Consider the following 26,512-nt stretch of genomic DNA (forward strand, 5'->3'; position numbering starts at 1 on the left):
GTGGCAATGATGAGCCAAATGTGGCTGATATGCAGGCAAGACAACAAGCTAAAATGCCCTTGAGAAGAACATCTAGAGTGTTTAGACCACCTGAGATATTTGTTCCAGGGGCAGACTATGTGATGCTTATTAATTGCGGGGAGCCTTCTTGCTATAGAGAGGCTATGATGTGTGAGGATCAGTGTAGGTGGGAGTATGCTATGCAATCAAAGATGAATTGAATCAGTCCATAAATCAGATAGCGGATCAATGGAAAGGTTTCGAAATAGTGGAACACTCTCTTCCAAATAAATTGATGGAGTCTTCTTAGCTCTACGTACTAGAGCCAACATAGATGACTGCATCTGTGAATCATGCATAGAGAACCACATACCAAAGAATGACCTTAGCCAACAAGTATCATAGCATGAAAGACTACATGTGACCACACATATGGAACACAAATGAAATATATGATTTTACCATTAAAACCTAGCATGCATACTACATGTAACATGGCATCTATCAATCCCACATAAAGTAACACATTAAAAAGTTTATGAATGTAGCATTACAACACACCATGCATAGAATTGTAGCATACCTTAAGAGTTATACCATGGTATTTACAGTATCCATGTGGAAGCTTGTCATGAATGACTACACGTCTAACAACTTCCAAGCCTTGAACAAATGCAAAGCGCTCCATCCACGAAATACAGTGTCCTACAATCAAATGACACTATCTCATACAAGAAAAATGCAAATAGAGGACATATAACAACAATAGTGCTAGATATTAAACCTTACCTGCCATAGGACATATAACTGCTAACCAACCACTATCTGATAATGAAGCTGCTGCAACGGCAAGCCCATAACGCACATGGTCCTCGAATAAGAGGTTCCAAACTGGGATGGGTTCTCTCTCATCAAGTGGAAATCCAGTGGGAAAGTAAACCAATATAAAATCCACAGCCCACTTAATCTTCTTACCCAACCGCATGTAGTCTCGATCAGCAGGGCTAACTACATTCATGAAAAACTCATGCAAAATAGTATACTTTTCATTTTTCTTGGACTGTGAAAAGTCCATGCCCATGGTTATGTAATCACCCACCATACAAGCATATAATGGAGTGATACCACGAGTCGGTCGATAGACTATCCGGTGACTGTGCCTTATGAAATACATAATGTTGTACTAACTTTGTGATAGATTGTGAACCTACATGGAAAATTTATATCAAACACAACCAAAGGAAATTTTGAAACACCGATAGCAAGAACAAAAAATAACTAGAACCTTACTTGCATGCTCCATTTGATCCTTATCTTGCGTTGGTGGACTAGATGGCTCCTCATCTAAATGGATAGGAAAGAATAATGTTAGTATACTATTCCAAACCCTCATCATAAACAATATTAGGAACTCAACATGTATGTATATTTCTTACCTTTCTTTTGAGCTTGTTCTTGTTTTTGTGCTTGTGTTTTTGTTTTTCTAGAGCTTCCCCCTATTTTATCCTTACTTTCTTCAATGTCCTTAGATGAAGCATATTTATTGTGAAAGTCTCTCTCACGTACCAAGACTTGTCCCCTGGGGAAGTCTATCCACCAAGGACAATTTGCAAGTTCCCATTGAGTGTGATTGTGCATGCCAGGAGGATACATACAAGCAGCATGACCAATTTCCACCCAACTCTTGCACAAATTTGGAATCTCTAAGATCTTTCTCTCTCTCACCAAATGAGCAAGATACCTACAAATCAACAATCACTAATTATTTGGACCTCCTATATAAAGAAAGGTTCACAACAAATTTGAGACAAACAAAAATGATTGTCAAGTTCAATGTTGTTATAAGCTTCACAAAACAAATAGAAAAGCACCATCATGAAAACTAAAAGGGACCAACCTGTAGACAACCCTGTGAGCGGCCATGTCCAGCTCAGAGAGACCGTCTACTTTCTTTCCTCCCTTACTCTCAATCTTTGAATCCTTTGATCGTAGAGCTAAAAACAAATGCTTTCTTCCTTCTAATTTTATGTCCTCCATGTACTGTTGCATTGTGTAATCTTTTGGTGTCTCTAAAGGAACGCCCATGGTTGTTACAATCCTCAAGTCATCAAGAACTTTCAAAGCCTGGGTCTCTACTTTCTCAAGAAATATCTCTCTATTAATCCATCTACACAAGTGAAAAACAAAGTATTCACACAACTAAGACTTATGGCACTTCTACAATACATACAAACACTGCAAAATAAGTTTATTTATGAAAGGAACAACTCACCCTCTATACTCCACATCCCCCACAGGCATGAAATACATATCCCTCATTGGTTTGGTAGCCTCTAACAAGGAAAGAAAAATGATTTTTTTCTCCAATCTCAAATCAGACTTTGCTATGAGTTGCAGCTTCTCCAAAGTTACACAAGAGTCCAGACCATCAAATCGCAAGGCAAATAACTTTTCCAACCAGGCCTCACCCAAGCCTGGATCTATGCAATCCAAAACCTATCCAAGCATTGCATGTTAGATGCATAAAATGATTTAAAAATGTAACAACAAGAAGAATGAAACTCTCACCTTTCCCATCCTGTCAGCAATTCTCTTTTGAATCAGGACGCGTTGCTTTCCTTCAGCTTCTGTTCTTTGGTCTATAGGCATCTTTGTGGATATCTTATCAATTGCTTTTTTAAGCTCTGTATTGTACTCAACCTACACAAAAGATTTCCTTTTATAGAAAGAAAAGGAATGAAAGAGAATAAGCACCAAGAGAAGTGTAGCATTAAACCTGAAAGATCAATCTTGCAAGATAGCCTCTTGTCAATGGAAACCAAGGCCTTTTTCCTTTACTCTCATGAGCCCTCCAGTTCTCTATGGATTTTACTTCATTAGGAGACAATGATTTCATAAATATCGTAGGATCACACTCACAAATGTTGTGTGCATTTATGAGTGTGTCTCGGAGGCTAGGTTTGACGATGGCATGCTCATTCATACTACAAGATACATCAAAAGATTAGTTCGTTTGTACAAAATAAAAATAATGAAGGTAAAGAATTATACAACAAAAAATAATGAAAGAAAAAAAGGTATCAAAGTACTTACGAATTCATGCGCTGTAGGCCAGCCAATAAAGCAATCTCACTTATTTTTCTAGGATCAATTATCGTGCAAACCACTCTTATGTGTCGTTTTTTGTTTGTAGGAAATATATCCTTTATAACACTCATCCAAGCAGTAGTCCTATGATTTCCCTCCCAAACAAAAAACATCCTTCTTGACATAAATTTAAATTCATGACTTGATAGCAAGTCATTCTCAAACTCTTCATCAACATCTCTCCAAGTGGGAGACCACCTCTCCATCATATCATCTGTCACTACTACCTCCTCTCCATCACTTTTGCAAACGGACACTATGAAAGATCCTTTCTTTGGAAGGTAGCCCTCCACTTGGAATGCGCTTTTTAGTGAAGACACATCATCACGCAGTCCTCGTACTCGTGCATAGGGGATCAATCTACATAATGGAATGCGAGGACAATGATTTGAATCAAGCATCCTACATTTTCCAATCACATCACCTCCTCCTTCCACTTGCACTTCAGTGTCATCCAATTCAACCTCCTCCAATCTTGGTCCTTCATCTCTTGGAGCAGAGGATGTATCAGGCTCAGAACCTGCTGCACTCCCTGGTTCTTCTGTCCCACCTACTGATGATTGGGCAGGGGGATCTATTTTCTTTCCTCTTGCTAACTTTGGAGGCAGAGCCTCATGAGGCTTTTTACCTTTCCTTCCAGTCATCCTAAAATGAAATACAAAAATAACACCTTTTCATACACTGGTTACATATGAAATGAGATTGCAAGACAATGAAAATCTAATCCAAGAGCAAATATAGCATAGCAAACTATAGAAAAAATCTATTGTTCACAGCACATGCTATTCTTCTCCAAAACATTCTATGAAGATCAAGAGTTCAATGTGAGCACAACTGTTAAATTTTTTAAACACTAATCAGAGACATGTTTACACTATCATTTTGAACACATGCATTTAGGGTCTAGTTTATCTTAGAGCCAACAGTCAAACTGCTATACTATTAAAGATACATAGAGCTAACAGTCAAACTAATATACTATTATTGATACATAGAGCTAACATTCAAACTCCTATACATAGATGTGTATAAAGGAATATCTAAACATATTTATTTATCTTTATACACATGTCTTTATTTATCTTTAAACACATCTGCTTTCACATATTTATGCATATGTCTGCATATCCTTTTCTATGAGCAAATAAGAAAACACATGTAAATAGTTTTATGTATGCATGTATAAACTTATCTATGTATGAATTTATATCTACATATACATACATAACCTCTCAAACTCTCAACCCCATATAGCACTCATTTGCTAATGGAAGAGACCGCATCTTCCATGCATATGCTTACATTTACAACAGACTTCCATATATACATCTTGACATTTTCATACATGACATATGGACACAAATAAATGTACAATAAATGTATAACACACATACATGTCTATGAATACTTAAGCATGTCTAGATCTTTTGGGGGATTTCTCCAATATTCCACAAACTCTCACCCCCTTCCATAGAGGACTTTCCTCAATCAAGGACTTCCTCCTTTAACTTGAGGCATGATTCAAGAATGTAGATTAAAAGCAAAAGCATACAATGTGTTGGAAAAATCATCCTTGTGGTCAAAACAACTCGCAGAATTGAAAGCTACATAGATGACATTTATGTCGATCTTATATCTACTTAACTCTTCCTCTTTGAGATCTTATGTCCAAAGAGCATTCATATATAATAAAAATCTTAAAATGTATAGGTTGAATGCAACTGTGAAAGAACACATTAGTAGTGTGCATTTTAGTGCTATTTCTACCAAAATGGACAGCGCGTCAACACGTTGTCCATTTCAGTGAAAAGGGCATATAAAATGCTACCCCAATACAAGGCCACTATTGAGCAAGACTTGACACAAGATGGCTTGACACAGTAACTCTGGGATTTGCAAGCTAACTTTATTTTCAAGTCACCATCATGCAGGTCAAGTGTGGGAGCATTCTTGATCCAAACAACCAATCTTATTGTAGCAAGACTGTTGCAAGTGTGGGAGCATATCAATGTCCTAACCTGTGAAGCTTTTTCTACCAAAAAAGACAGCGCGTCAACGCGCTGTCCATTTTGAAGCAAAAAACATCTGAATGCCACCCCACTGAAAGCCTATTATGAAGCATAAAAGAGGCCAATTTTAATGCTTGGGATACCGAAATGGACAACGCGTTGACGCGCTGCCCATTTTGGTGTCACAAGCATCAAAATTTCCTTCTTTACTCAAATATGAAGGTGGTACATGAAAGATACAAGGTGGTCAACACGCTATCCATTAAAATGGAAAGGGTATCCAAAATGCTCCTACAAATGCTCCTACAAATGCTTAACACAATTTTGAAATCAATTTGAGGATGTGAGGAGAAGAAGGATTCACAATTTCGAAATCAATTTGAGACGCATAGACATGAATCGATGAAAGCTTTTAAAGTTTTTAGTATACCTCCAATGCTTTTTAGTATACCTCCTTTGACATGATTTTGATCTACTATCCATGAGAAAGGGCAGCGCGTCTCATGAAAAGTAGATCAAAATCAAAGACGCGCTGCCCTTTCTCATGGAAAGTAGATCAAAGAGGACCCAATGATTTTGATCTACTTTCCATGAGAAAGGGCAGGGCGTAGCATTATCCCAATGCTTTTTAGTATACCTCCTTTGACATGATTCTAATCTACTTTCCATGAGAAAGGACAGCGCGTTGACGCGCTGTCCTTTCTCATGAAAAGTAGGTCAAAAAAAGAGATGATTTTGATCTACTTTCCATGAGAAAGGGCAGCGCGTCAAAAGGGCAGTGCGTTGTCTCATGGAAAGTAGATAAAAAAAAGAGATGATTTTGATCGACTTTCCATGAGAAAGGGCAGCGCATCAACGCGCTGCCCTTTCTCATGGAAAGTAGATCAAAAGAGGCTACCCTCTTTTGATCTACTTTCCATGTTGACGCGCTGCCCTTTCTCATGGAAAGTAGATAAAAAAAAGGATGTGGAATTCTTGAAAACAAAAGCGTGGGCGAGGAGTATGTACCTTGGTGGGAGAGAAGGTGGAGCGTGGAAGGAGATCAAGGGAAGATCAAAAGGCCAACGATGACTGCCAACGATGATTGCCAACAACGACGACTGCAGCAGGGGATGCAATGCTCAATGCCATAGCCTTGCTCGCCGATGGAAGATGTAGACAGGGAGGAACGTCCCCCCGAACATGCAGGCTAGAAGGAGCAAGGAATGAGGTTGGTCCCAAGATCCAAGATCTCCCACGGGTGGAGAATGGACATGCAGACAAAGCTGCATAAGAACTCAGAGAGGTCCCCAGCTGCAAAACAGGAAACGAAGGCGAAGTGGAAAGGGAGGGAGAAGCGGAAGCGGAAATAACTTCAGTGACTGCTCGCCTTCAGTAAACAACTGCAACAAAGCTCCCCACAGCTACATTCCACACGACCAACAAAAGAAGCATCAGTAACCAAAGAGAGATGACATGCTTTTATATGCTTTCGACGTCTCGCGGTTTCGAGCACACAGAGGATGAAGAAAGGCAAGAACGACTTGATTTGAGAAGGACCCGATGTTCGTGGACGGCGAAAGGACTTACGTAACGTGAAGGAACGTCCCATTGACGATTTGGGAAGATGCCTTACGTCTAACAGCAAGGCTCCATCGACAACTCAAACCTTCAACGAAGGCTGAGGAAACAAAGGCAGAGGAAACGAAGTCGACGAGGAAGCAACGAAGGCAGAGGAAACGAAGTCGAAGAGGAAACAAAGGCAAAGCGGAAGCGGAAAGGGAAAGAGAGAGAAGCGGAAAGCTGAAGCGGAAGCGGAAAGCGGAGCGGAAGCGGAAAGAGAGAAGGGAGGCTACGAAGACCAAAAACAGTAATAGCTACGGGCAAGTAATAGCAGTAAGGGAGTCGCGCAGGAGCTGGGACGGCCAAGTGAATGCAAGTAATAGCTGTAAGGAGGCCACTGCAAACAACGCTACGTAGGAAGTAGTAAGGGTGGCTCTTATGGCCACAGGGAGAGAAGCAAGCAAGAACCATGCAATTTGTAAAGAACAAGCTGTTTAGAACAAGCAAAGAACAAGCAGAGAGCTAGTTTAGAACGAGCGAACAAACAACACCCTATTCATGGTATACCCTTCTATATCAATTTGTAACAAAATCGCATCAAAAACTTACACGATTTCTATCAGTTCCGCATATTGTGTAACAAAAGATGGGTCTTTCCGATGCCGATTCTGGTAGGAGGCAATGCAAAACTTCACGACGAAGATAGTGCAAATGATGAAAGATGAGAATCTTTTCGCATGGCAAGGAGGGCCGATCATCATGGCGCAGGTATGTGATGTGTGTAGCGAATGATTTTCTGGATGAACTGGATGGAGTAACAAAACTTCATGAAAGGGCTATTGGCACTGTAGCTCATTGGTGTTGGTGCTGTCGATTGATGGCATTGGTGCTGCAACTCGTTGGTGGCTGAGCGGTTGGACTAGTCGAACTTGTGAGGCTGCTCATTATAGATGGCTGGAGCTAGGTGCCTTTGGAGAGTCATAGGTGAAGGCGATGGAGGAGCTTGTTATGTGCATTGCATGCAGCCCTGAGGTGCAAAGTCTGTCAATGCAAGTGGGAGGTCCGGGTAGCAGAGCCTTTCGTGGTTGTGGAGGTTGTTGCAGGGTGTCTCGCTGGGTGCTCGAGTTGTGAGAAGCTAGGAGCAGGTGAGGATGTGAACCTGAGCTTGGAAGCGCAGGGTCGTGGCTACGGAAAGGGAGGAGCGAGGAGTGAGGAGAAGCAATGCGGTAGACGAGAGAGCTCCAACGAAGTAATTTTTGTAATTTTGCATATTTCGTATCGGTCTTCCATTAGCCAATTTCGTATCGGTCTTCCAACGAAGTAACGAGAGAGCTCCAACGAAGTAACGAACAACCTACGAAGTAACGAAGTAATAAGAAGTAACGAAGTGAATCCAACGAAGTAATAACGAAGTAATAAAGAAGTAACGAAGTAATAAGGAAGTAACGAAGTAATAAGAAGTAACGAAGTGAATCCAACGAAGTAATAAGAAGTAACGAAGTGAATCCAACGAGGTGATAAGAAGACAAACAACCTACGTAGGCTACCGAGATTTCAGGATGGTTCCAATGCGAAAAGTGAAGCGGAGAAAAGCGAAATGAGGGGAGGATGAAACAAATTCGGAAAGCTTACAACATCTTCAAGGAACACGAAGAAACATAACAGAGATAAGAACAATAAGAACGCATAACATCTTCCTGGGCAAGCCATGCCTGTAAAGAGATTAAAATGAGAAACACACTGAAGCATGTACCCTTCTTAAACTGGCCACTGCTAGTGTCCATGGAATCACCATAAACAAAACGATCCTATTCTTGTTGATCCAACTAAGCTCACTGATTTCTTGCAAGTTCACTGAGTAGAGAGGCTATTGCATTCCCCTATCTTTCGGGAGATATATGACAATCATATCTCTTACAACAAATTCAACACTTCATGGAAAATGAGTACTTGGAAAGAAGAACTAGTTGGATGGGAAATAAGTACTGGATGGGAAATAAGTAATCTTTCATTTTAATGTGAGAGCCTAGTACACTGAGCATACTGAATTGCACTATGTACAGTGCAGTGTACACTGCATATATTGTACACTAGTGCAGTGTCCACTATAGCCCATCTTTGCAGCCCGTCTTTAATAACTGTGATCACATCCAACCTTGCATGCCTAACCCATGTGTTACTAACTAATGCTATCATTACTTAATTAATATTCTAGTTTTGTAGGCAATGATATTAAATTTTTTCTCTGACCAGATTCGTGTTTGCAAGTTATGGAGCCTTTATTCAGATTACCATCTTGTAAAATGATTACCATTTTCATGGAAAAGAAACAGGATATTATGAACCATGTCATGGAGCCTTTATGAAGATAATTGTGACGGCGTCATCTAACTCACCAACTCGCCACCTTTCAAAGACATAATTTCTTCATGTCTTCTCTTCTTTTCTCATCTCTTCCTTCTATCAACATCTTCTCTTCTATTTCCATCTCTTGTGCTTCCATTTGCTCTTCTGATGCCACCTCTTCTCTGGCAATGTCATTTTTTATCACAATCTTCTACTGGCTACATCTTCTTTTGTAAATGAAGAGCTGCTGGCTATTCTAGAGCTCCGTCTTCTTTTGCACTTGCAAATTGATGAAATTGTTCTCGTAGTGGGTGGCGCTAATCCTTTAGTGTTCATTTGTGCATCTAAAACATGCCTGCATCTGTGTTCATTCGCTTTGGAGAATCAGAAACATTGTCCATTCGTTATGACACTCCTTTATTGGAGGTCTCCCTAGTAGATCTCAAGGAACACTTTCACCTTGCGGATGAGGAGATTAGTCTACATCAAGAAATCGGAGTGGATGACATTGCCATAGTGCTTCCCTTGGTGGACTTCGAGGACGGTCAAAAAGGGTACAAGATCAATGGAAAACAACATTCAACCTTCAGAGTTGAGGTGATAAGAAGGAAAGATTCTCATAGTGACTTTCAAAATGCTGAAGTGAATAGTGTTATTTCACTTATAGAGAAGATGCCTTTGAATAGTTCTTTGCATGTTGCATTAACTTCTGCAGTTAGAGTTGAGAAGGTTGATGAACTGCCTAAAACTTATGATGGGTATGTTGTCTTTGAACTCCCCCCTTTGCCTGATGGATCTCCAATGTCTGGAATGGAACAAAATGCCGATGGTCATGTATGGACAAAATATTCAACATGTTCACAAGACTTTTTCAATGGAATTGTAAGGATGAGTAGATGTTCTGGATACTTGAGATGCTATAACGTTCATTGTCCTTACCTTGAACGAATGGGAGTTCTAAATGATACACAATGGAAGGGAAAGCTTAGGAAGCCACCTGTGCCTGGTCCAATTGATCCAACCTTGGGATCAATTGTCTGCAAGCATTGTTTGGAAATCCCAGAGTGTGTTTATCAATGCAGTGCTATCATATATTATTGCTTGCCTCATGAAAGAGCGAAGACGACAAGATGTGCTGTGCATGTTGGGTTCCATGACCATCCTGTTGAGAAAGGAAAAAGTCGTGCAAAGGAATTTCTAGTGGATGATCTTGTTTCAATGCGTGCTAGGCTAAATGCAAATTCATCTTGCAAAAACATTGAGGTCTCAGTTACACAAGACCTTATGATGGATATGTTGCTTGTAAAGGAGGGGGTCGCTATGGAACCTTTAGATTACCAACAATTTGAAGAGGTTTTGGATACAATCACACCAATGACACAAAGGAGAAGGCTTCAGAGAATAGTGCAGAGTGCAAGATGTGATGCTAGAGGAGGAGATGGTGAAATGGATTCAATACTGGGTTTGAAAAAGAGATGCAAATATCCATATGTGCAAAGTATCTTGTTTCCTGGGCAGTTGCAAGATGAACAACAACCACATATTTTCAAAATGTCGACCATTGGTCCAGGATCAGGGGTTGATTTGGTGAATCGAATGTGGCCAGGAGGTAGCCTTGGATCACAATGGGTGCATTTTGACCACGTCCATCGAGTAAAAGGATGGTCAACTATGGGTGCTCATGTGTATGACCCTTACATAAGGGAACTCTTAACAATAGCTATATGTGAATTCAAGGTGGAAGATACCCATGCACAAGTGCAATTCTGGAAGCTTTTGAATAGTCAGATGGAGAAGAATGGTTTTGAACCACCTGAATTCCGAGGATTCATGGCAGATGGAGCAGGAGCAAATTGGCTTTCTATCCGCACAGTTTACAATGGTGGGCCTGAAAATGTAATGGAGGGTAAAGAAAGGACTTGTGGTTTTCACTGGGAGATGAGCATGGTTGAGCATACCAAAAGATGCATTAAGCCACAATTTCAGGAGGAGCATAAGGTTCTATGTAGGAAATGGAGGGAGGCAACGACAGCTGCTTCTGCAGATCAATGCAAGAGAACATTGACCTTGTATTGGTCTCCATTGCATGTGAAAGAGGGTGAGTTGCCAGCACTCCACACATGGTTGGCTTGGTGGGATGTTAGAGTCAACCAATGGGGAGGAATGTTTTTGCAGCAAGAGAAAAATTCTGGGTTTGTTCCTACATTAAATCTTTCGAAGACAAAACACTCTAGCATGAGAGCAACACATGGGTATGCAAGACACATAACATTATATGAAGCTTGTGCTGCAGATCTTGCAATGAGTGTCCTTCAGAGTGCTCACTATAATGCCTTTTTGAATGGAAAACACTTGGGTACAGGTCCGAATTTGGATGTTCTACGACAAAGAATACTTGATGGTGGTGGATCTAGTAAAGGAGATAGAAATAGGCTTGTTGATTTGTCACACACTGTGATTGAAGAGGCTGGGTTACACTCTCCAGAGATGGATAGACCGATGACAGAATATGTGCCTCTCAGTGAGAGGACAATAGTGCCTATGTCTTCTCAGATGGCTTGAGGTGGACTTGAGCAATGTTGCTACTTTGTTGGGTGCCTTTTGTCTCTCTTATGTGTTCCAGGAGGATTGGTTTTGGAGATGGGTTGTGGCACAGCTCCTCTCATGCGTGCTTGTCAGGCTACTGGTAGACCTTGTTTTTCTTTTAATTCAGATAGCAGTATTATGGCTACCATTGTTGAGCCACTTGTAGCAGACCATTCTAGGAAATGGGTGAGGTCAGAGCATGATGGCGATGGGGATGAAGATAGAGTGGACCCCATCACAAATCCATATGATGATTAGTATGGTGCTGAACTTAGATCTTTCTTTAATGACATTTGGATATTTTTGGATTGTTGTTATTGTTTCTTTAACGTTTTGACTTACTATGGTTTCAAATGTATGTTTGATTGTAGTTTGTTACCATGATATGCAGAAGAAATGGCAAGATTCATGTCAACTGAAAGAAGATATGATGAGAGGCATTCAGATAGACCACGAGCTCGCATTTACTTTGTTGATGATGAGTGTCAAGAGGAGTAGAATATGATTTAAGAGACCATTTTGATGAGAGCTTGGTGATACTTATGAAAAGAAGTCCCATTTTGAATATGGTAATATTGCTCTATGTATTATGAAATCCTATGCTTTCAAATTACACTTGGGTTTCTTGACATATGGGTGAGCTAACAGTAATGTGGTAATATTTCTCTATGTATTATGCATTCCTATGCTTTCAAATGACACTTGGGTTCTCCCACATATGGGTGAAGTGGTATTAATGTTATTAAATATGATTTCAAGCAATGTGGATGTCTTGATTGTAGGAAAATAAAACCCATTTTGAATGCAGAAGAATTGTTGTGTATGTGATGCAATCCCACGTTTTGAAGTGACACTTCACTTTCTTTTGATTACTAATGACACATATTGGAAGTTACATTATTGAGATAATTCTAATCAATTTTGTATCTTTTCTTGTACTGTTAGTCCAAAACATCACTTTTTGACATTGGGTTTGTATACAGGTCATTTGACACCCAAATCATGTCAACTACAAGAAACATGTATTTCATAGACACAATGTATTTCACATGCACAATTTAAATGGGATAGGAAGGACAAATACAATTACCATTTGAGAAAGCAAAATGTACAAGATTTTGTGCTTGGATAGTCAAATACAATGAAAACATTAAAAAAGGCGTGAGATATGTTTGCAACTTTATATGAGGCAAATGAATACCTAGGATCTTGATGAAGAGAAAGCAAATCAATAAAAGCTTTTGACATGCGTATATAGTGAGACTCATAGGCATGAATATACAACTTGCAGCCATATGAGGGACTATGAAATATCAATAAATTGCGGAAGTCATCGTCAATAGACTCACTGAAGGATATGAGAATTGAGTTGTTGGAAAAGTGTTAGTTGCTTTAGTCTCTCCTATGCTACCAAGTCCAAGTTACATTATCAAGATAATTATAATATATTATCAACTTGCTTTACTCTCCCAAATATGGAAAGTAGGTTAAGTTTCATTTTGGAGATTCTTCCCAAATAGTGGATTTCATAGAGCATGAATAGTGGCTACCTCTATAAGGGATTGTGAAAAAGATCGCTCACTTTTTTGGGCCCGCTCGCTTTTTCTTGCTCGCTCTATTGACTACCCCCGAATTGTGGTTAGTTGAGCTGTGGGAGCAAAAGTATCTTGATAATCAAAACCATGTACCTGTGCAAATCCTTTTGCCACGAGCCAAGCCTTGTACTTATCCAACATGCCGTCGGACTTGTACTTGGTCTTGTACACCCACTTGGTTCCGATTACCTTGCATTTTGGTGATCGATCCACAAGGTCCCAAGTGTTGTTCTTCATTATGGAGCCATACTCCGATTGCATAGCCTCCATCCACCTATCATCGCCTTGTGCCTTTTCAAGACACTTGGGTTCATTAGCACGGATTACTTCTGTCATCAAAGCATAGTTGACCAAGTGTTCCTGCGCCCTTCTTTGCTCCTCTAATCTCTTGGACCGGCGGTGTTCGGATGGTTCCTCCTCAATGGCTAGAGGTTCTCTGCCATCCAAAAGCTACTTTACCCACTTCGAGAATGGCCATTTCCGTTGTGGTTCTGCAGGCTCTTCTTCATCTTCTTTGTCTTGAATCCTCCCAAGCACCGTTGGGGGAGTTCGGTCTGCTGTTGGTGGTGGTACTGGATGGATATCCTGGTCCTGGTTGTCTGGGAAGGAAGCATCCTCCTCCAATTAATGCGACTGTTCTGAGAAGACCACATCACAACTTACAATTACCTTCTTGGTAATAGGGTTATAGAGACGGTAACCCTTCGCGTCTTCACTGTAGCCCAAGAAAATACACTTCCGGCTCTTCAGTTCCCATTTGGTCCTGGTAGCATCAGGGACATGCACAAAACAGTCACATCCAAAGACTCTGAAATGTGCAACTGAAGGTTTCTTACTAGAAAAGGCTTGTAGTGGAGTCATCCCATTCACAGTCTTCGTGTAGCTACAATTCAGGATGTAAACTGTAGTGTTACATGCTTCAGCCCAGAAAGTCTTTGGCAAATCTTTCCCTTTCATCATACTCCGGCCCATTTCATAGATGATGCGCATCTTGCATTCTGCTACTCCATTTTGCTGTGATGTATGTGGTGGGGGTTTCTGTCTCTTGATCCCGTGACTTTTGTAGTAACTTTCGAATTCAGTCGATGTGAGCTCTCCACCTCTGACTGATCTCAACTTCTTCACCTTCCTCCCTGATTCTTTCTCGACCATTACATGCCATTCCTTGAATCTACTGAAAGCCTCGTCTTTCATCTTTAGGAAGTATATCCATATCCTTCTACTGTAGTCATCGATCAGCATCATGAAGTAGAAGGAACCACCCAAAGCTTCCATCTCCATCTTTCCGCAGAGGTCCGTGTGAACGAGCTCTAGAGGAGCCTTTGCCCTGCTGGCCTCTTTAGGAAAGGGTTGCCGATGCTACTTGCCCATCATACAAGCTTCACATACATCAGGCAGATCTGAAATTTCTGGTAGGTCTGCAATCATTCCACTTTTATGCATCTCCTTCAAAGAACTAAGGTTTAGATGACCAAACCTCTCATGCCACAGCTTAGTGTTCTTCACATCCGCTTGAGCACTGAAAGCTGACAGTTCGTAAATGTTGTTGCGCTGTGTACCTTTACCAATGACCTTCCCTTAAAGATCCAGAATCTGTGCACCATTCTTATCGACAACAAGTTCCTCTTGATATCTAGCACATAAAGAACATCGAACAACTATTTTACAACTCCATCTGACTTGGGAGCAATCGTACTTTTTCCTTTTGCTGGACATTTTGCATCATTGCCGACTACTACCAGGATGTCATTCCCTACCAGCTGTAGAGAGGTATACCAATCCTTCTGACTGGTCATGTGGCGCGATGCACCACTGTCAATGATCCAAGGTTCATCTGCCGGTACATGAACTACCTCCGTGCAAATCTCCTCAATTGCTACGAATAGCTCTACTGGTACTGCCTACGCGCTGTTGCTGGACTCTTTCTTTACTCCGTTCTTCTCATCTGCAATCTTCTTTCGGCACTCATTCTTCTTGTGCCCTGCCTTGTTGCAATAGAAGCACTTGATCTTCTTCTTTCTCTTTTTATCATCAGAAGAAGATGGGTTACCAGAGTCCCTACCCTTACCTTTCTTTGGTCCGGTCTAGAAAGCCGAATCTTCTCCAGTCCTCGTCTTTTGATGCATCTACTCCTCCAGAAGCATTGCGCTGAAATCCTCAAAGTTGAGGGGCGGATTTCTATTCTGCGTATTCAGCACCGTAACAAGACCGTCGTACTTTGGTGGGGGAATCCGTATGCACCTTCGTGCTAAATTCTTGCTGGTGATGGTGATGCCAATCGCAGTCATCTGATCGCATAGATTCTTCACCCTGGTGATGAACTTCTCTGCCGCTTCAGACTCAGGCAACTTCTCGTTCGCGAGTTGAGTCTCTAGATTTTGAATCCGCGTTTGATTCGTGGTCTCATACTGATTTTTCAAGACCATCCATGCCTCCTCTGCTGTGGTGACATGTTGAATTAATGCCATGATGGAATCACTAACACTGCAGACAATAGAACACAATGCATATGCATTTCTTCTTGTCCACGTGAGAATCTCATCCGCAATTGGTACTATCTGTTGTCCTGCATTGGCTGGATCCGATCTTGCAACCAGCCTCACATCCACCCCAGTAGCAGTGTCCCAAAGCTCCTATGCACTTAGGATGGTCTTCATCTTGAACTTCCAGAGTGGATAGTTAGAGCTGTCCAACTTTTCACTTTCACCGAATGGTGGGATTCGCAGTCTTGCGGGCTGGGCCATCTCTCACAATCTGCTCGCAAATAGAAACACACTATCAAATCTTCTTGCTAGAGTCCAGGCTCTGATACCATGTAAGAAAATAATACGTCTGTGCTCAACAGATAATAGGATCTCGTACACAAGAGAGAAAACAAAATAGTATGGAGAATCAAAAATTTGATTACTGTAGAACTAATACAATAGATGGCGTTGCCTCCCAACCGTGCACTCCTATGAAAGAAGCTTCGATGGCAAGCTAGAAATAGTAGAAGATGGAGGCTAGATGCTAAGGAATCAGGGTTGCTATAGCCAGTGATGAAATGGGCTTCACGGGCTTCCTCTTATATAGCCACCAGTCGTAGTCAGTTAGGCTCAATTGGGTGACCGACCCAGTCTGCCCAAAACAGTCGGTTAGGCTCAATTGGGTGATCGACCTAGTCCGCCCAAAACAGTCGACTGAGGGTCAGTCCCGAAATAGGCTACCGACCATACGATAGAATCGGTGCGCAAAACAGAGCATCCGGGATCATCTGAGGCTCCAAACGGGCCCCGCAACCCAAGAATGGGCTGCCTCGGGAAATGCTCCGTCTACCCTCAGTGTGGTCAGTCAAGGGATGCCTTCCTGCACTTGCATGTAGCCTAGTTGGCGGTGTGCCAACTCTATCTGAAGCCGTCCAGCCATTAGGCCACACATGGCCCCCATCTGGTGTCCAAACTAGGACCTATGAGATAACCGAGCTACTCAAATGCCTTCTCCTCATATGGGGGGCTTACAAGTAGAGTTAGCTGGCTCCCGCGTAGTTACATGAGAGTGGAGCATTGATATCTAACACCTGTGAGGTGAGAAAAGGGACAATAAGGGTCCAATCAGACCTCCATTGGCTAACATATGTGGATTCCACTACTACTCACCATGAGTTCTCCTCCAATCGAGGATCTTGATTGTGTAAAGTTACCTCTCCAGTTGGCTCCATAAGTGCCATGAAGGAGTTCCCCTCAGGTCCAAAGCTCCCAAGCTCCAAAAGCTCGAAGGCTCCCACCAGGGCCAAGAGGGACACCACCCCAAGGGGAGTGGAGGAGGAGGATGAAGAAAAGGAGGACCTATGATAGGTACCTTCCCATTAGAAGGCCTACATGATTGAGGATCGCAAGATCTTATACCAACAGGATAAGAACCTAGGAAGTAGGGTGCTTCCAAGGATAGGTAAGGTTAAGGAAGTAAACCTGGCACTAAAAGGGGTGGACCCACAACTAGTATACATAGCAGCTGACCTCACCCCCAACAAGGAACGTGCTTTGTTGCCCTCCTTCAAGAGTACAAGGATTACATGGCTTGGAAGTACACATACGTAAAGGGTTTGCCCGCTAAAGTCATGTAGCACACAATACCCATGCTAGATGATGTCCGGCCAGTGTGCTAGTGTTTGTAACCTATGAATCCCAAATATGCGCTCATAGTGAGGGAGGAGATCCAAAAACTCATAGATGCAGGATTCATCTATGGGATAGAGCATACAGACTGGGTGTCACCCATTGTGATAGTCCTGAAGAAGAATGAAAAGATTCGAGTTTGTGTAGATTTGAAAAAGGTCAATGCCACTACAAGGAGCGACCACTATCCATTGCCTTTCATGGAACATGTTCTAGAAAGAGTACCCAGGAAGGAAGCTTGCAGCTTCCTAGATGGATTCTTGGGATACATTCAAGTGTCCATCACCTCAGAGGAACAACATAAAACTACCTTCGCAACCAAGTGGGGTGTGTATGTGGCCAAAGTAATGATATTTGGACTTACTAATGTACATGCCACATTTCAGCGATTAATGATGACTGTCTTCAAGGAGTACCTAAGGGACTTTGTAGAAGTCTTCTTGGATGATGTGTGTGTGCACCAACTCGACATGGGATGATCACGTGAGATAAGTGAAACTAGTTTTTGAGAGGTGCAAGTTGTACCAAATATCCCCAAATCCTCTCAAGTGTCAATTTTGGGTCAAACATGGCGTGATTCTTGGTCACATAGTGTCAATTTTGAGTCAAACATGGTGTGATTTGCGGTCACATAGTGTCCAAGAATGGCATCTCCACAAATTACAACAAGATCAATCTCATTCTAGAGATACCTCCCCCCATGAATGCTGAGGAAGTGCAATGGTTTATGGGCCATACGGACTACTATGTAAGATTCATCTATTTTACATAGACAGAGCTTGGTCATTGTTGTGTAAGTTGTTAGTAGTCTTTCAGTGGAATGAGGAATGTTAGAAATCCTTTGAAACCCTCAAGCTAGCTCTAGCCATAGCATCGATATTGTGGGCCTCGGACTGGAATCTAATATTTCATGTCCACATAGATGCCTCAAACTTTTCCATTAGATGTGTGTTAGCCCAACCAGGGGAGTATAACTTGGACTACCCAGTGTAATTTGCCAGCCGGCAATTAAATGATGCCGTGGTTAATTACACAATAACAAAGAGGGAAGGCTTGGCCATGGTCTATGTAGTTAAGAAGTTCAAGCATTACTTGTTAGCCAACAAGTTTGTCTTTTCTATTGATCATCAAGCATTACTGTATTTGGTTAACAAACCATGCATGATAGGATGCATCACAAGGTGGATGCTAATCCTTTTGGAGTTTAACTTCACAGCCATAGTGTGTAAAGGAAAGACCCAAGTCCTTGCCGACTACCTCTCAAAGATTCCCAATGAGGAAGCTCCAACAAGAGTCGAAGATGACCTCCTAGATGCTCCTCTACTTCTCATTGACATAATTCCGGAATGGGCAGTTGTTAGGCCACTACCTAGCAAATGGGTTGCCTCTGTACAAAGCCCTCAAGAGGGATAGAGCCCGCAAACTCATTAAGGATGCATCAACATATCAGCTAATTGTAGGCCAACTCTACCGCATGGGCAAGGATGGAATCATGCACAGGTGCATGTGTGAACACGAATATATCGACGTGCTCAAAGAAGCCCATTTTGGAATAGCAGGTGGCCACTTCTCCATCGCTGACATTACGACACATAAAGTGTTGCAGGATGGCTACTGGTGGTGATGCAATCCCTGCCAAAGAGTGCAAATCCCACATAAAGTGGACATGATGCCCCTAACGGGAATACTAACCAATCATCCCTTTGAGAAATGGGGCATAGATTTTATTGGTTCGATAAGCCTAGCCACTAAAGGAACAAGGGACAAATATGTTATCCTGGACACATATTATTTCACCAAATGGGTGGAGGGGCAAGCTACAAGGAGAGCCGATGTGCAGTCCACAACTAAGTTTTTATACGAACAAGTCATTATACAGTTCAGGTGTCCTTAGAAATAGTCAGTGTGGTCGAGGAGATCATTTCCTCAATGAAACCATAGCGATCCTGACTAGCGAATTCATGATTATGCATAGGAAGTTGATGCCATACTATCCTAGGGAAAATGTCTTGGCTGAGAGCTCTAACAAAACATTCTACAAGCTTATAACTTGCACAATCAAAGCCAGGGTAGCACAAGCTCATCGTAGCATTGTGGGCCTACCGAAATGCCTTAGAAGGTGGCAACGAATTGCACCCCCTTCAGCTTAGCCTTTGGGTTGGAGGCAGTTATGCCAATGGAGTATGTAGTACCCAGCCTTCACATCATGGTCAAGGAAAGGCTTACTAAAAATGCCTTGGCGGGATGCTTAATCAACCTTGAGCGGTTAGATGAAACTAGATTGTGCATAGCCTTTTGCCTTCAAGTGGAGAAAGCAAGGCAGAGAAAATGGTTCGACCGCAACCTCAAGAACAAAGACCTTAGAAAGGGAGATCTAGCACTCCTCTATAGTGTCCATAACACTAAGTGTAAACTGAAATATAGGGGCATGGGACCTACTGTGTAGTGGAGATTACTTTGCAGGGCGCGTGCTGTGCAAATAGCTACCCTAGATGGAGTGGAGATGGATGGCTACATTAATGGTAGCAAATTGAAAACATACTATGGCCCCCTCACTCTACAAACCCTCCAAGCCATACATAAGGAAAAGGAGCTCAAGGCCAAGGTATCCTGGATGAAACGCCAGGCCATCAAAGAAGCCAAGGTCTGTAATACCAAAATCAGACAATGAAAGCAAATGGCCTTGTTCAAGGCAACAGTAGAACACCTAGGGCCAGATCGAGGAACTAACAGTAGATCCGGCTAGGTTGAGTGTCCAATTGTAGGGTCCAAGTACACGCATTGAGGCACTCATGGATCCAGGTACGGGCCATAATTTCATCTCCAACAAAGTATGGGAAGTGCTACAAGTACCCCTAACCCTTACTGTTGCTTCAGTTCGGGAAATCAATGGTAAACTCTTAAGAACATTGGGCTATGTAGACTTGAAACTAATTATTGTCCACCAGGAGGTAGAGATTTGTTTTTATCTTCTCCCCACAGAGGTACTCGACAAACAGATGTTATTGGGAAGGACTTGGTGCTATGCCGTGAACTACCAAATTCACTAGAGAGCTAGAACTACAACTCTCATGAACGGGGGAAGAGTTGTAGTAATTTTGCTATGTAAAGCTCATTCCACTTTCCCCATAGTACAACCACCCACAAGAGACAAGGAAATTGTAAATGAAGGTAGGCCCAAAGCTCTAGAAGCCTCCAGTGTCCCCTGGACTAATCCTCAGAAGGAAATCCATACGAATGTAGCTCAAAGTCCTAATCTCGATAATGGTAAACACTTGCCACGAATTACTCTCCCACCCCTAGTTTCCACACCCAAGACTAGGCCCTTGGCCCAAAAATCCCTTGAACAACAAGTGCATGAAACCTTCCTTTGTGCACAATGCCACTTCAAAAGGGAACAATAGCCTTGGAAGCCCAAAGCCATGGAAGGGTTCCCAACCCCTTTTTGTCCCATGCCAACACGGGAAATCCCATCAAGGATTAGTGCTCGACGTTACCAATTGCCTCGCCAACAAGGTCAAAGATCAACACCCCTTGAATAGAAGTTTCACAAGCAACAAAACTCTTGGAAGCCCAGGGCTACTATCAAGGCGAGCGATACGCTTGGGTCCCAAAGATTCCAATGACACCGAATACATGACCTCAACTTGCTGGGATTCATAAAGTAGTAACACAAGAACCTGCATCAGCAATCCCACAAGAACCTACCCTCGAGCCTCTAGCATGATGAACAATTCTGCGAGCCCAAGGAGTGTGATGATTCCACGTATAGTGTAAGTCAATGAGAAGGCCACCAAGGTCCCTAAGGAAGCAACACAAGATTTGACCCCTAAAAGCAGTGTAGTTACACAAGAACCTTCCTCAAGCCTATGCACAAACCATCAAAGGATGGTTTACTCAATGGAGCACCTGTAGTATTACCTGGGCATAACCCGCCTGCCAAATCAAGGGTTACGGTACCACGAGAACCTGTTTCTTCCACTTTGGTTATAGCCACACAAGAACCCACATGCCTTACCTGAAGAGAGTTCTATCAAAGTAAATGCCATGATACACCCTAAAAACTAGGATCGTGCATAAACTCAACACGTTCTCTACTTGGTTGATGATGCAGTATGCTGCTGTTTGGAATTCATCTCCATTGCATTCCACATACAGGTCTAGGTGAGTGTGTATGCTAGGCATATCACCCACATGCACTAGCAACTCACAAGTCCTTGGTATTCCAATGCACCCACTCAAATTCACAGTCAGCATTAGGTGAATATGGAAACATATTTTTTGTGTGCATTTTCTTCATGATTTGCATCCTAGCATGCTGATAAAACAAGTCTATGCATCACCTAGTCCATCCACAACACCCTCAACGTCAACAACCTCCCTTCCTTTCTTTTTTTCCCTTCCCCCTCTCAGTAATTATGACATCTTCCAACCTTGCGACACATCGCCTTACAACTATCCCCATGGATTGTCACCTTATAGCTATCCCAACGGATCATCGTCTTACAACTATCCCCATGGATTTTCACCTTACAGCCATCTTGATGGATCGTCTCCTTTCTCCCATCCTACCGACTCGTCGCCTTCCTTCCATCCCACCGACCCATTGCCTTCCTTCCATCTCATCAACCTGTTGCCTTACACTATCCCCCCATCCATTAGGGTACCAAAAACTATAAAAGGGCACCATATCCCCCCGAAACATCGCCTTAGTAAAAACAAAAAAACTCTGCCAAAATTTTGCCAGATTTCGCAGTGCCCCCTGTCTCTTCCAACTGCCTTCCAACCACCCTTTGGATGCCCTCAACCTTGTCCTCCTCCACCGACTCGTTCATCACCCACCTGCCTTCTTTCTTCCTCATGGATCCCAACAAGGAGTTCTTTGAATTAGAACAAGACCTTAACCTCCACCCCCCAAATTCACTTCCCATAGGCAACCAAAGAGGAGATCTTGACCCAACAAGCCTCCCAAGCACAACCAATAGCAACTGCAATCACCCCCCCAAAATCATCCGAGAAATGCATCCCAGCTCCAATAGAGGGGGAGTACAAGTTTGTGAGGTCCATGACATACTTATCGCTAGGAGAAACATGGCTCCAACAACTCAACGACTATGCCATCCACTCAAAGTATATGTATGAGGGGCATGATTACACCCTCTACTACCACAATACGGCCATGTACTGATCTCTCAAGGAGCCAGAGGTACGCCTCCTTGGCTATGATGGGCCTCAAGCCCCCATTTGCGAACTATCTGCCATGTCACCTCGACATGAAGCTTCTTGGGGAATTCATCAACGCCTACAACTCAAACTCCAACGTTGACATTCTTCATGATGCAACAGGCACCCCCCACTTCTACCACCTCAATGTGGACGTGGTACACTCAGCCTTCATCCTCCCCATCATTGCATAAGAAATCCCTACACGAGGCACTTGGCAAGATATGCAATTATGACATGAACAAGAGCAAGGGCCACATTCAATTCTTTGAAATAACAAAACTCGAGATGGAAAAATCGACAAGAGTGCTTAATTGGTTGACCTAAGTCAAACACATAGACCACCATCAGTCGATCATGCCAAACAAACATCCTTGCTAGGTTGGAAGCACCACAGGTTGCCAATTGGGCTGATTACTTCTGCACGTAGATGAGGGAAGACATCAAGATGCAGGATGAGGTCTTGGGCAATCCGATGCTATATATGCCCATGCTTTACCACATGTTGTTAAAAGATGCATGCCTCATGATCTCTGGAGCGCTCTAAGGTGGATGGAACCTATGTGGAAACATGATGAAGAGAGTGCTCATGACATGTACCTCAAGTCAATTAGGTTCCAAGATAGATTAGCTTGGACTCATAAAGAGAATCTTGAGTGTATGTATATTTCAACAATACAAGAAGCCTTCTTATATAGAGAGAGCCCTTAGAATATTCAACACTTTTGTCCACATCTCTCCTTGTGATGTACTTGATTCACATCTTCACGTCATGTAGTCCACATCCTAGGGTGGCTACTTTAATACATTCCTACACCATACCTTTGCCTGTAATCTATGTGCACATGGCACCATATCTCAACACCTCCCCTTGGTGACATGATTAATTTGCTACTGCAAGGTGGTCAAATGTGAGTTACAGATACATCACCTCCCCTTAGTGCGTACCTTGCTACTTAAGGTGGTCAAGTGTGGTTTTTACATGTCAATACCTCCCCTGGTTTTTGCGTGGCGGGCATTCCATGTGAACTGCGAATTGGCGACCCTATCCAAGGAAGGCCAGGTGTTGCACAGGCCTGTGAGCCTATGTGTCTTCACCGATAGGTTGGGATACAAGAGGGTTTTTCCCAAGATGCACTGTAGGGCACCTGGAACCGTTTGGGAGTGGAGATGCACCCCAGGAGGCACCAAAACAGATTAGCTCTGGGTATATCTGGGGCTAGTGAGTCCTAGGTGCGCCTGAGGTGAGGGTGCCAGTGGGTCAAGGAAAATCCACTGCATAGAAAAACTAAGGGCTGAGGACCTGGTCCCTCACACTTCGTATCAAGGTGTTCAGGTTTAATTACAAGAATATAGACTAAAGGTGGAAAGGTTTTGTTTCTCCTTGCATGATGCTTTTTTCTTCCATGTGCCTTAGTGCTTTATGTGTGGATGTCATGCTTTGTGCTATGGTCTTCTCATCCACTTGTGCTTTGGGCATGCGTTTGTGCATTCATGCGTTGCTTTTCCATTTGTCGCAAATGTCTTACCATGAGATTCTTTTTGCTTCAATGGTAGTGTCTAATTGTATACAATGATTCTAACTTGAGAAACACATAGAGCTTAAAAAGGCGATCACTTTTCCTTTTTATAGTGCGTGCCAATTCTTCTTAGATTGGAAGTTACGGCTTGTCGAAGTTTTTATGAAGAAGAGAAGGCCTTCGATGATGTGGCACACAGATTCACGTGCTGAATACAAAGTGTGCCTAGCAAGGGGTTATGTGCTTAGGTGGCATTGTAGGTGATGTGGCATATTAACCAACCCTAAACCTAACCATCGTAAAATTTTAACCTTGACACGTCAAAAAATCCTAACCATAGGCCATGTAGACTTAGCTTGAGTGGCTTATCTGCCACATGGCAAAAAGCTAGGGAGAGCTTTGTTTGCAAGTCATCGATGAAAGTGATGGAGATGGAGGTTGCTCTGCTTGAGGAAGCTTGGTAGCTCGCTGAGAAAAGCCCTAGAGATGACGAGACTTAGTTCAAAACACCTATTTCATTAATTTTGGACTAGTGCACTGTCCAAATTCGTTTTGTGAGATAATTTTGGATAAAGCATTTCAAAAAAAGAGGCTCTTATAAAACAAAACTTTGAGTCAAAAAGTAAGATTTTAAAAAAGCAAATTAGAAAAATTGACGTGACATGTTATTAAAACTAGAGTACATTAAAAAAAGAGGACTTCGTGTTGTTAAAAGAGACAAAAAGTAAGATTTTAAAAAATCAAATTAGAAAAAAAACTAGAGTACATTTTAAAAAAAGCATGACACATTTGTACAAGAAGTAGATCATATAACTCAAAGCCATATGGTGTTAAAAAACACCTTCCATTAGCTCAGCCTAGAAGATGTCATCTTTGTCTCTTACAATTACTTTAGAAAGCACATAAGTCTATGGAATTAAATTTCACAGTTACTTTAAATTTCTATGGAATTAAATTTCCATCACTTGACTATTAAGTCATTAGAGAGAGCATATTTCCTCAAAAGTGCCTACTATGGCATTGGTTTCATGAAAACAAGCTAACTTTAAACTTGCAAGCCATGTGTAACCAGGGCTGGCATCACAAATCTCCTCACAAACTCTCCTCACAACTTGTTTCGAATCTTCCGCCGACTTGTAAGCATTCAACAACTCTTCTTTTCTCTCTTGGCTTTCCTCATCTTCACCATTTTCTTCAATACAGCTTCTAGCCACCGCCATATCCTGTACAAAAATTTAACTCGTTCGCATAAGAAGTACGTGATTAAAAGAAGCAAAAAAGAAAGCTAAGGATATTCACCTCTTCTGCTGAGTTCAAATCAAGCAACCATGTGCGTAACATATCCTCCTCGAATGATTTTCCCTTCATTGGTCCATACAAAAGAGATCTAAGATAGAATTTGAGTTCAGTAAATGAAGTCGGGTAGTAAGTAGTCATTGTCTTAGAGGGAAAGTGGGAGAAGGAGAGTGAGGGAGCAATAGTGAGGGATGCACAGTGAGCTGCCCCTCCTTCAAGAGTGATAGAAAGTGAGGGAAGATGTAAAGTGAAAGATGAATATAAGTTAATCAGAAGGACTAGGACGTAAGAAATAAGAGAGTGTTTGTGGAAGGACTACGATGGAAGATTACAAGTGCACTAAGGCACGATGTGTTCGCTATGATAAGGATAAGGGTTGGAATAAAGTGAGAGAAGCATTGGAAATGCTATACTTTAAGTGAGTGGAGACTGTCCAACTGAATAAAATTTTGCAGAGCATTGGGAATGCTGTACTTTAAGTGAGTGGAGCATTGGGAATTGATACTTTGCCATGAAATATATTACAAATATTACATCATCACATATTCATATCAAAATTCTCATCACAGGAGGTTATATTTCCTAATAATCACATCATCACACATTCATATCATAAAATTGTGTGCATGAAATAAATATATAAATATCATGACTAAATGCCACTTAAGTAATAAGTCAGAAATTGGTGTATAATCAACAAAAACTACATCATGATTCATATATTGCAACAAATAAATGTCAACCATAATATTCATGGAGTAAACAACATCATGAGAATATGCTCCTCATGCATATATACAAACACAACATCATACATGCATCACAACTCTTCTGATGCTTCTAGTGGAGACTGTGGCAACTCTTCTGATGCTTCCAATGGAGGATGTGGTGCTCTAGATGTACACTCAATCTCTACTTCTTCTGTAGTATGTAGTGCTTTCGGAGTAGACTTAGTATCCTCTTCCTTAAATGCAAAAGCGGAGGCTGTGGCAACTCTTCTGATGCTTCGAGTGGAGGCTGTGGTGCTGTGTACACTGGGTCTCTACTTCTGTAGTGTGCAGTGCTTTCACAGTAGACTCAGTCTCCTCTTCCTT

General features: G+C 42.0%; 1 protein-coding gene across 1 annotated transcript in view; it reads right to left on the reverse strand.

Annotated features, from left to right (window-relative positions):
• Positions 1-206: 206 nt before the first annotated feature.
• The window catches only part of LOC147894122 (uncharacterized), a 60,703-nt gene continuing 34,397 nt past the window's right edge, over positions 207-26,512 (reverse strand). Inside the window, exons 2-8 of the mRNA XM_087384645.1 lie at positions 7,858-8,052; positions 2,273-2,448; positions 1,898-2,167; positions 1,512-1,741; positions 790-1,008; positions 584-705; positions 207-344 (exon numbers count right to left, since the gene is read on the reverse strand). Of these exons, the coding sequence (XP_087240771.1) occupies positions 207-344; positions 584-705; positions 790-1,008; positions 1,512-1,741; positions 1,898-2,167; positions 2,273-2,448; positions 7,858-8,052 (1,350 nt within the window). The remainder of the gene's footprint in view (positions 345-583; positions 706-789; positions 1,009-1,511; positions 1,742-1,897; positions 2,168-2,272; positions 2,449-7,857; positions 8,053-26,512) is intronic.

The sequence above is a fragment of the Dipteris shenzhenensis genome, chromosome 14, assembly GCF_047967505.1.
Source record: "Dipteris shenzhenensis isolate YYH24624 ecotype China chromosome 14, Dip_SZ_1.0, whole genome shotgun sequence".
NCBI lineage: Eukaryota > Viridiplantae > Streptophyta > Polypodiopsida > Gleicheniales > Dipteridaceae > Dipteris > Dipteris shenzhenensis.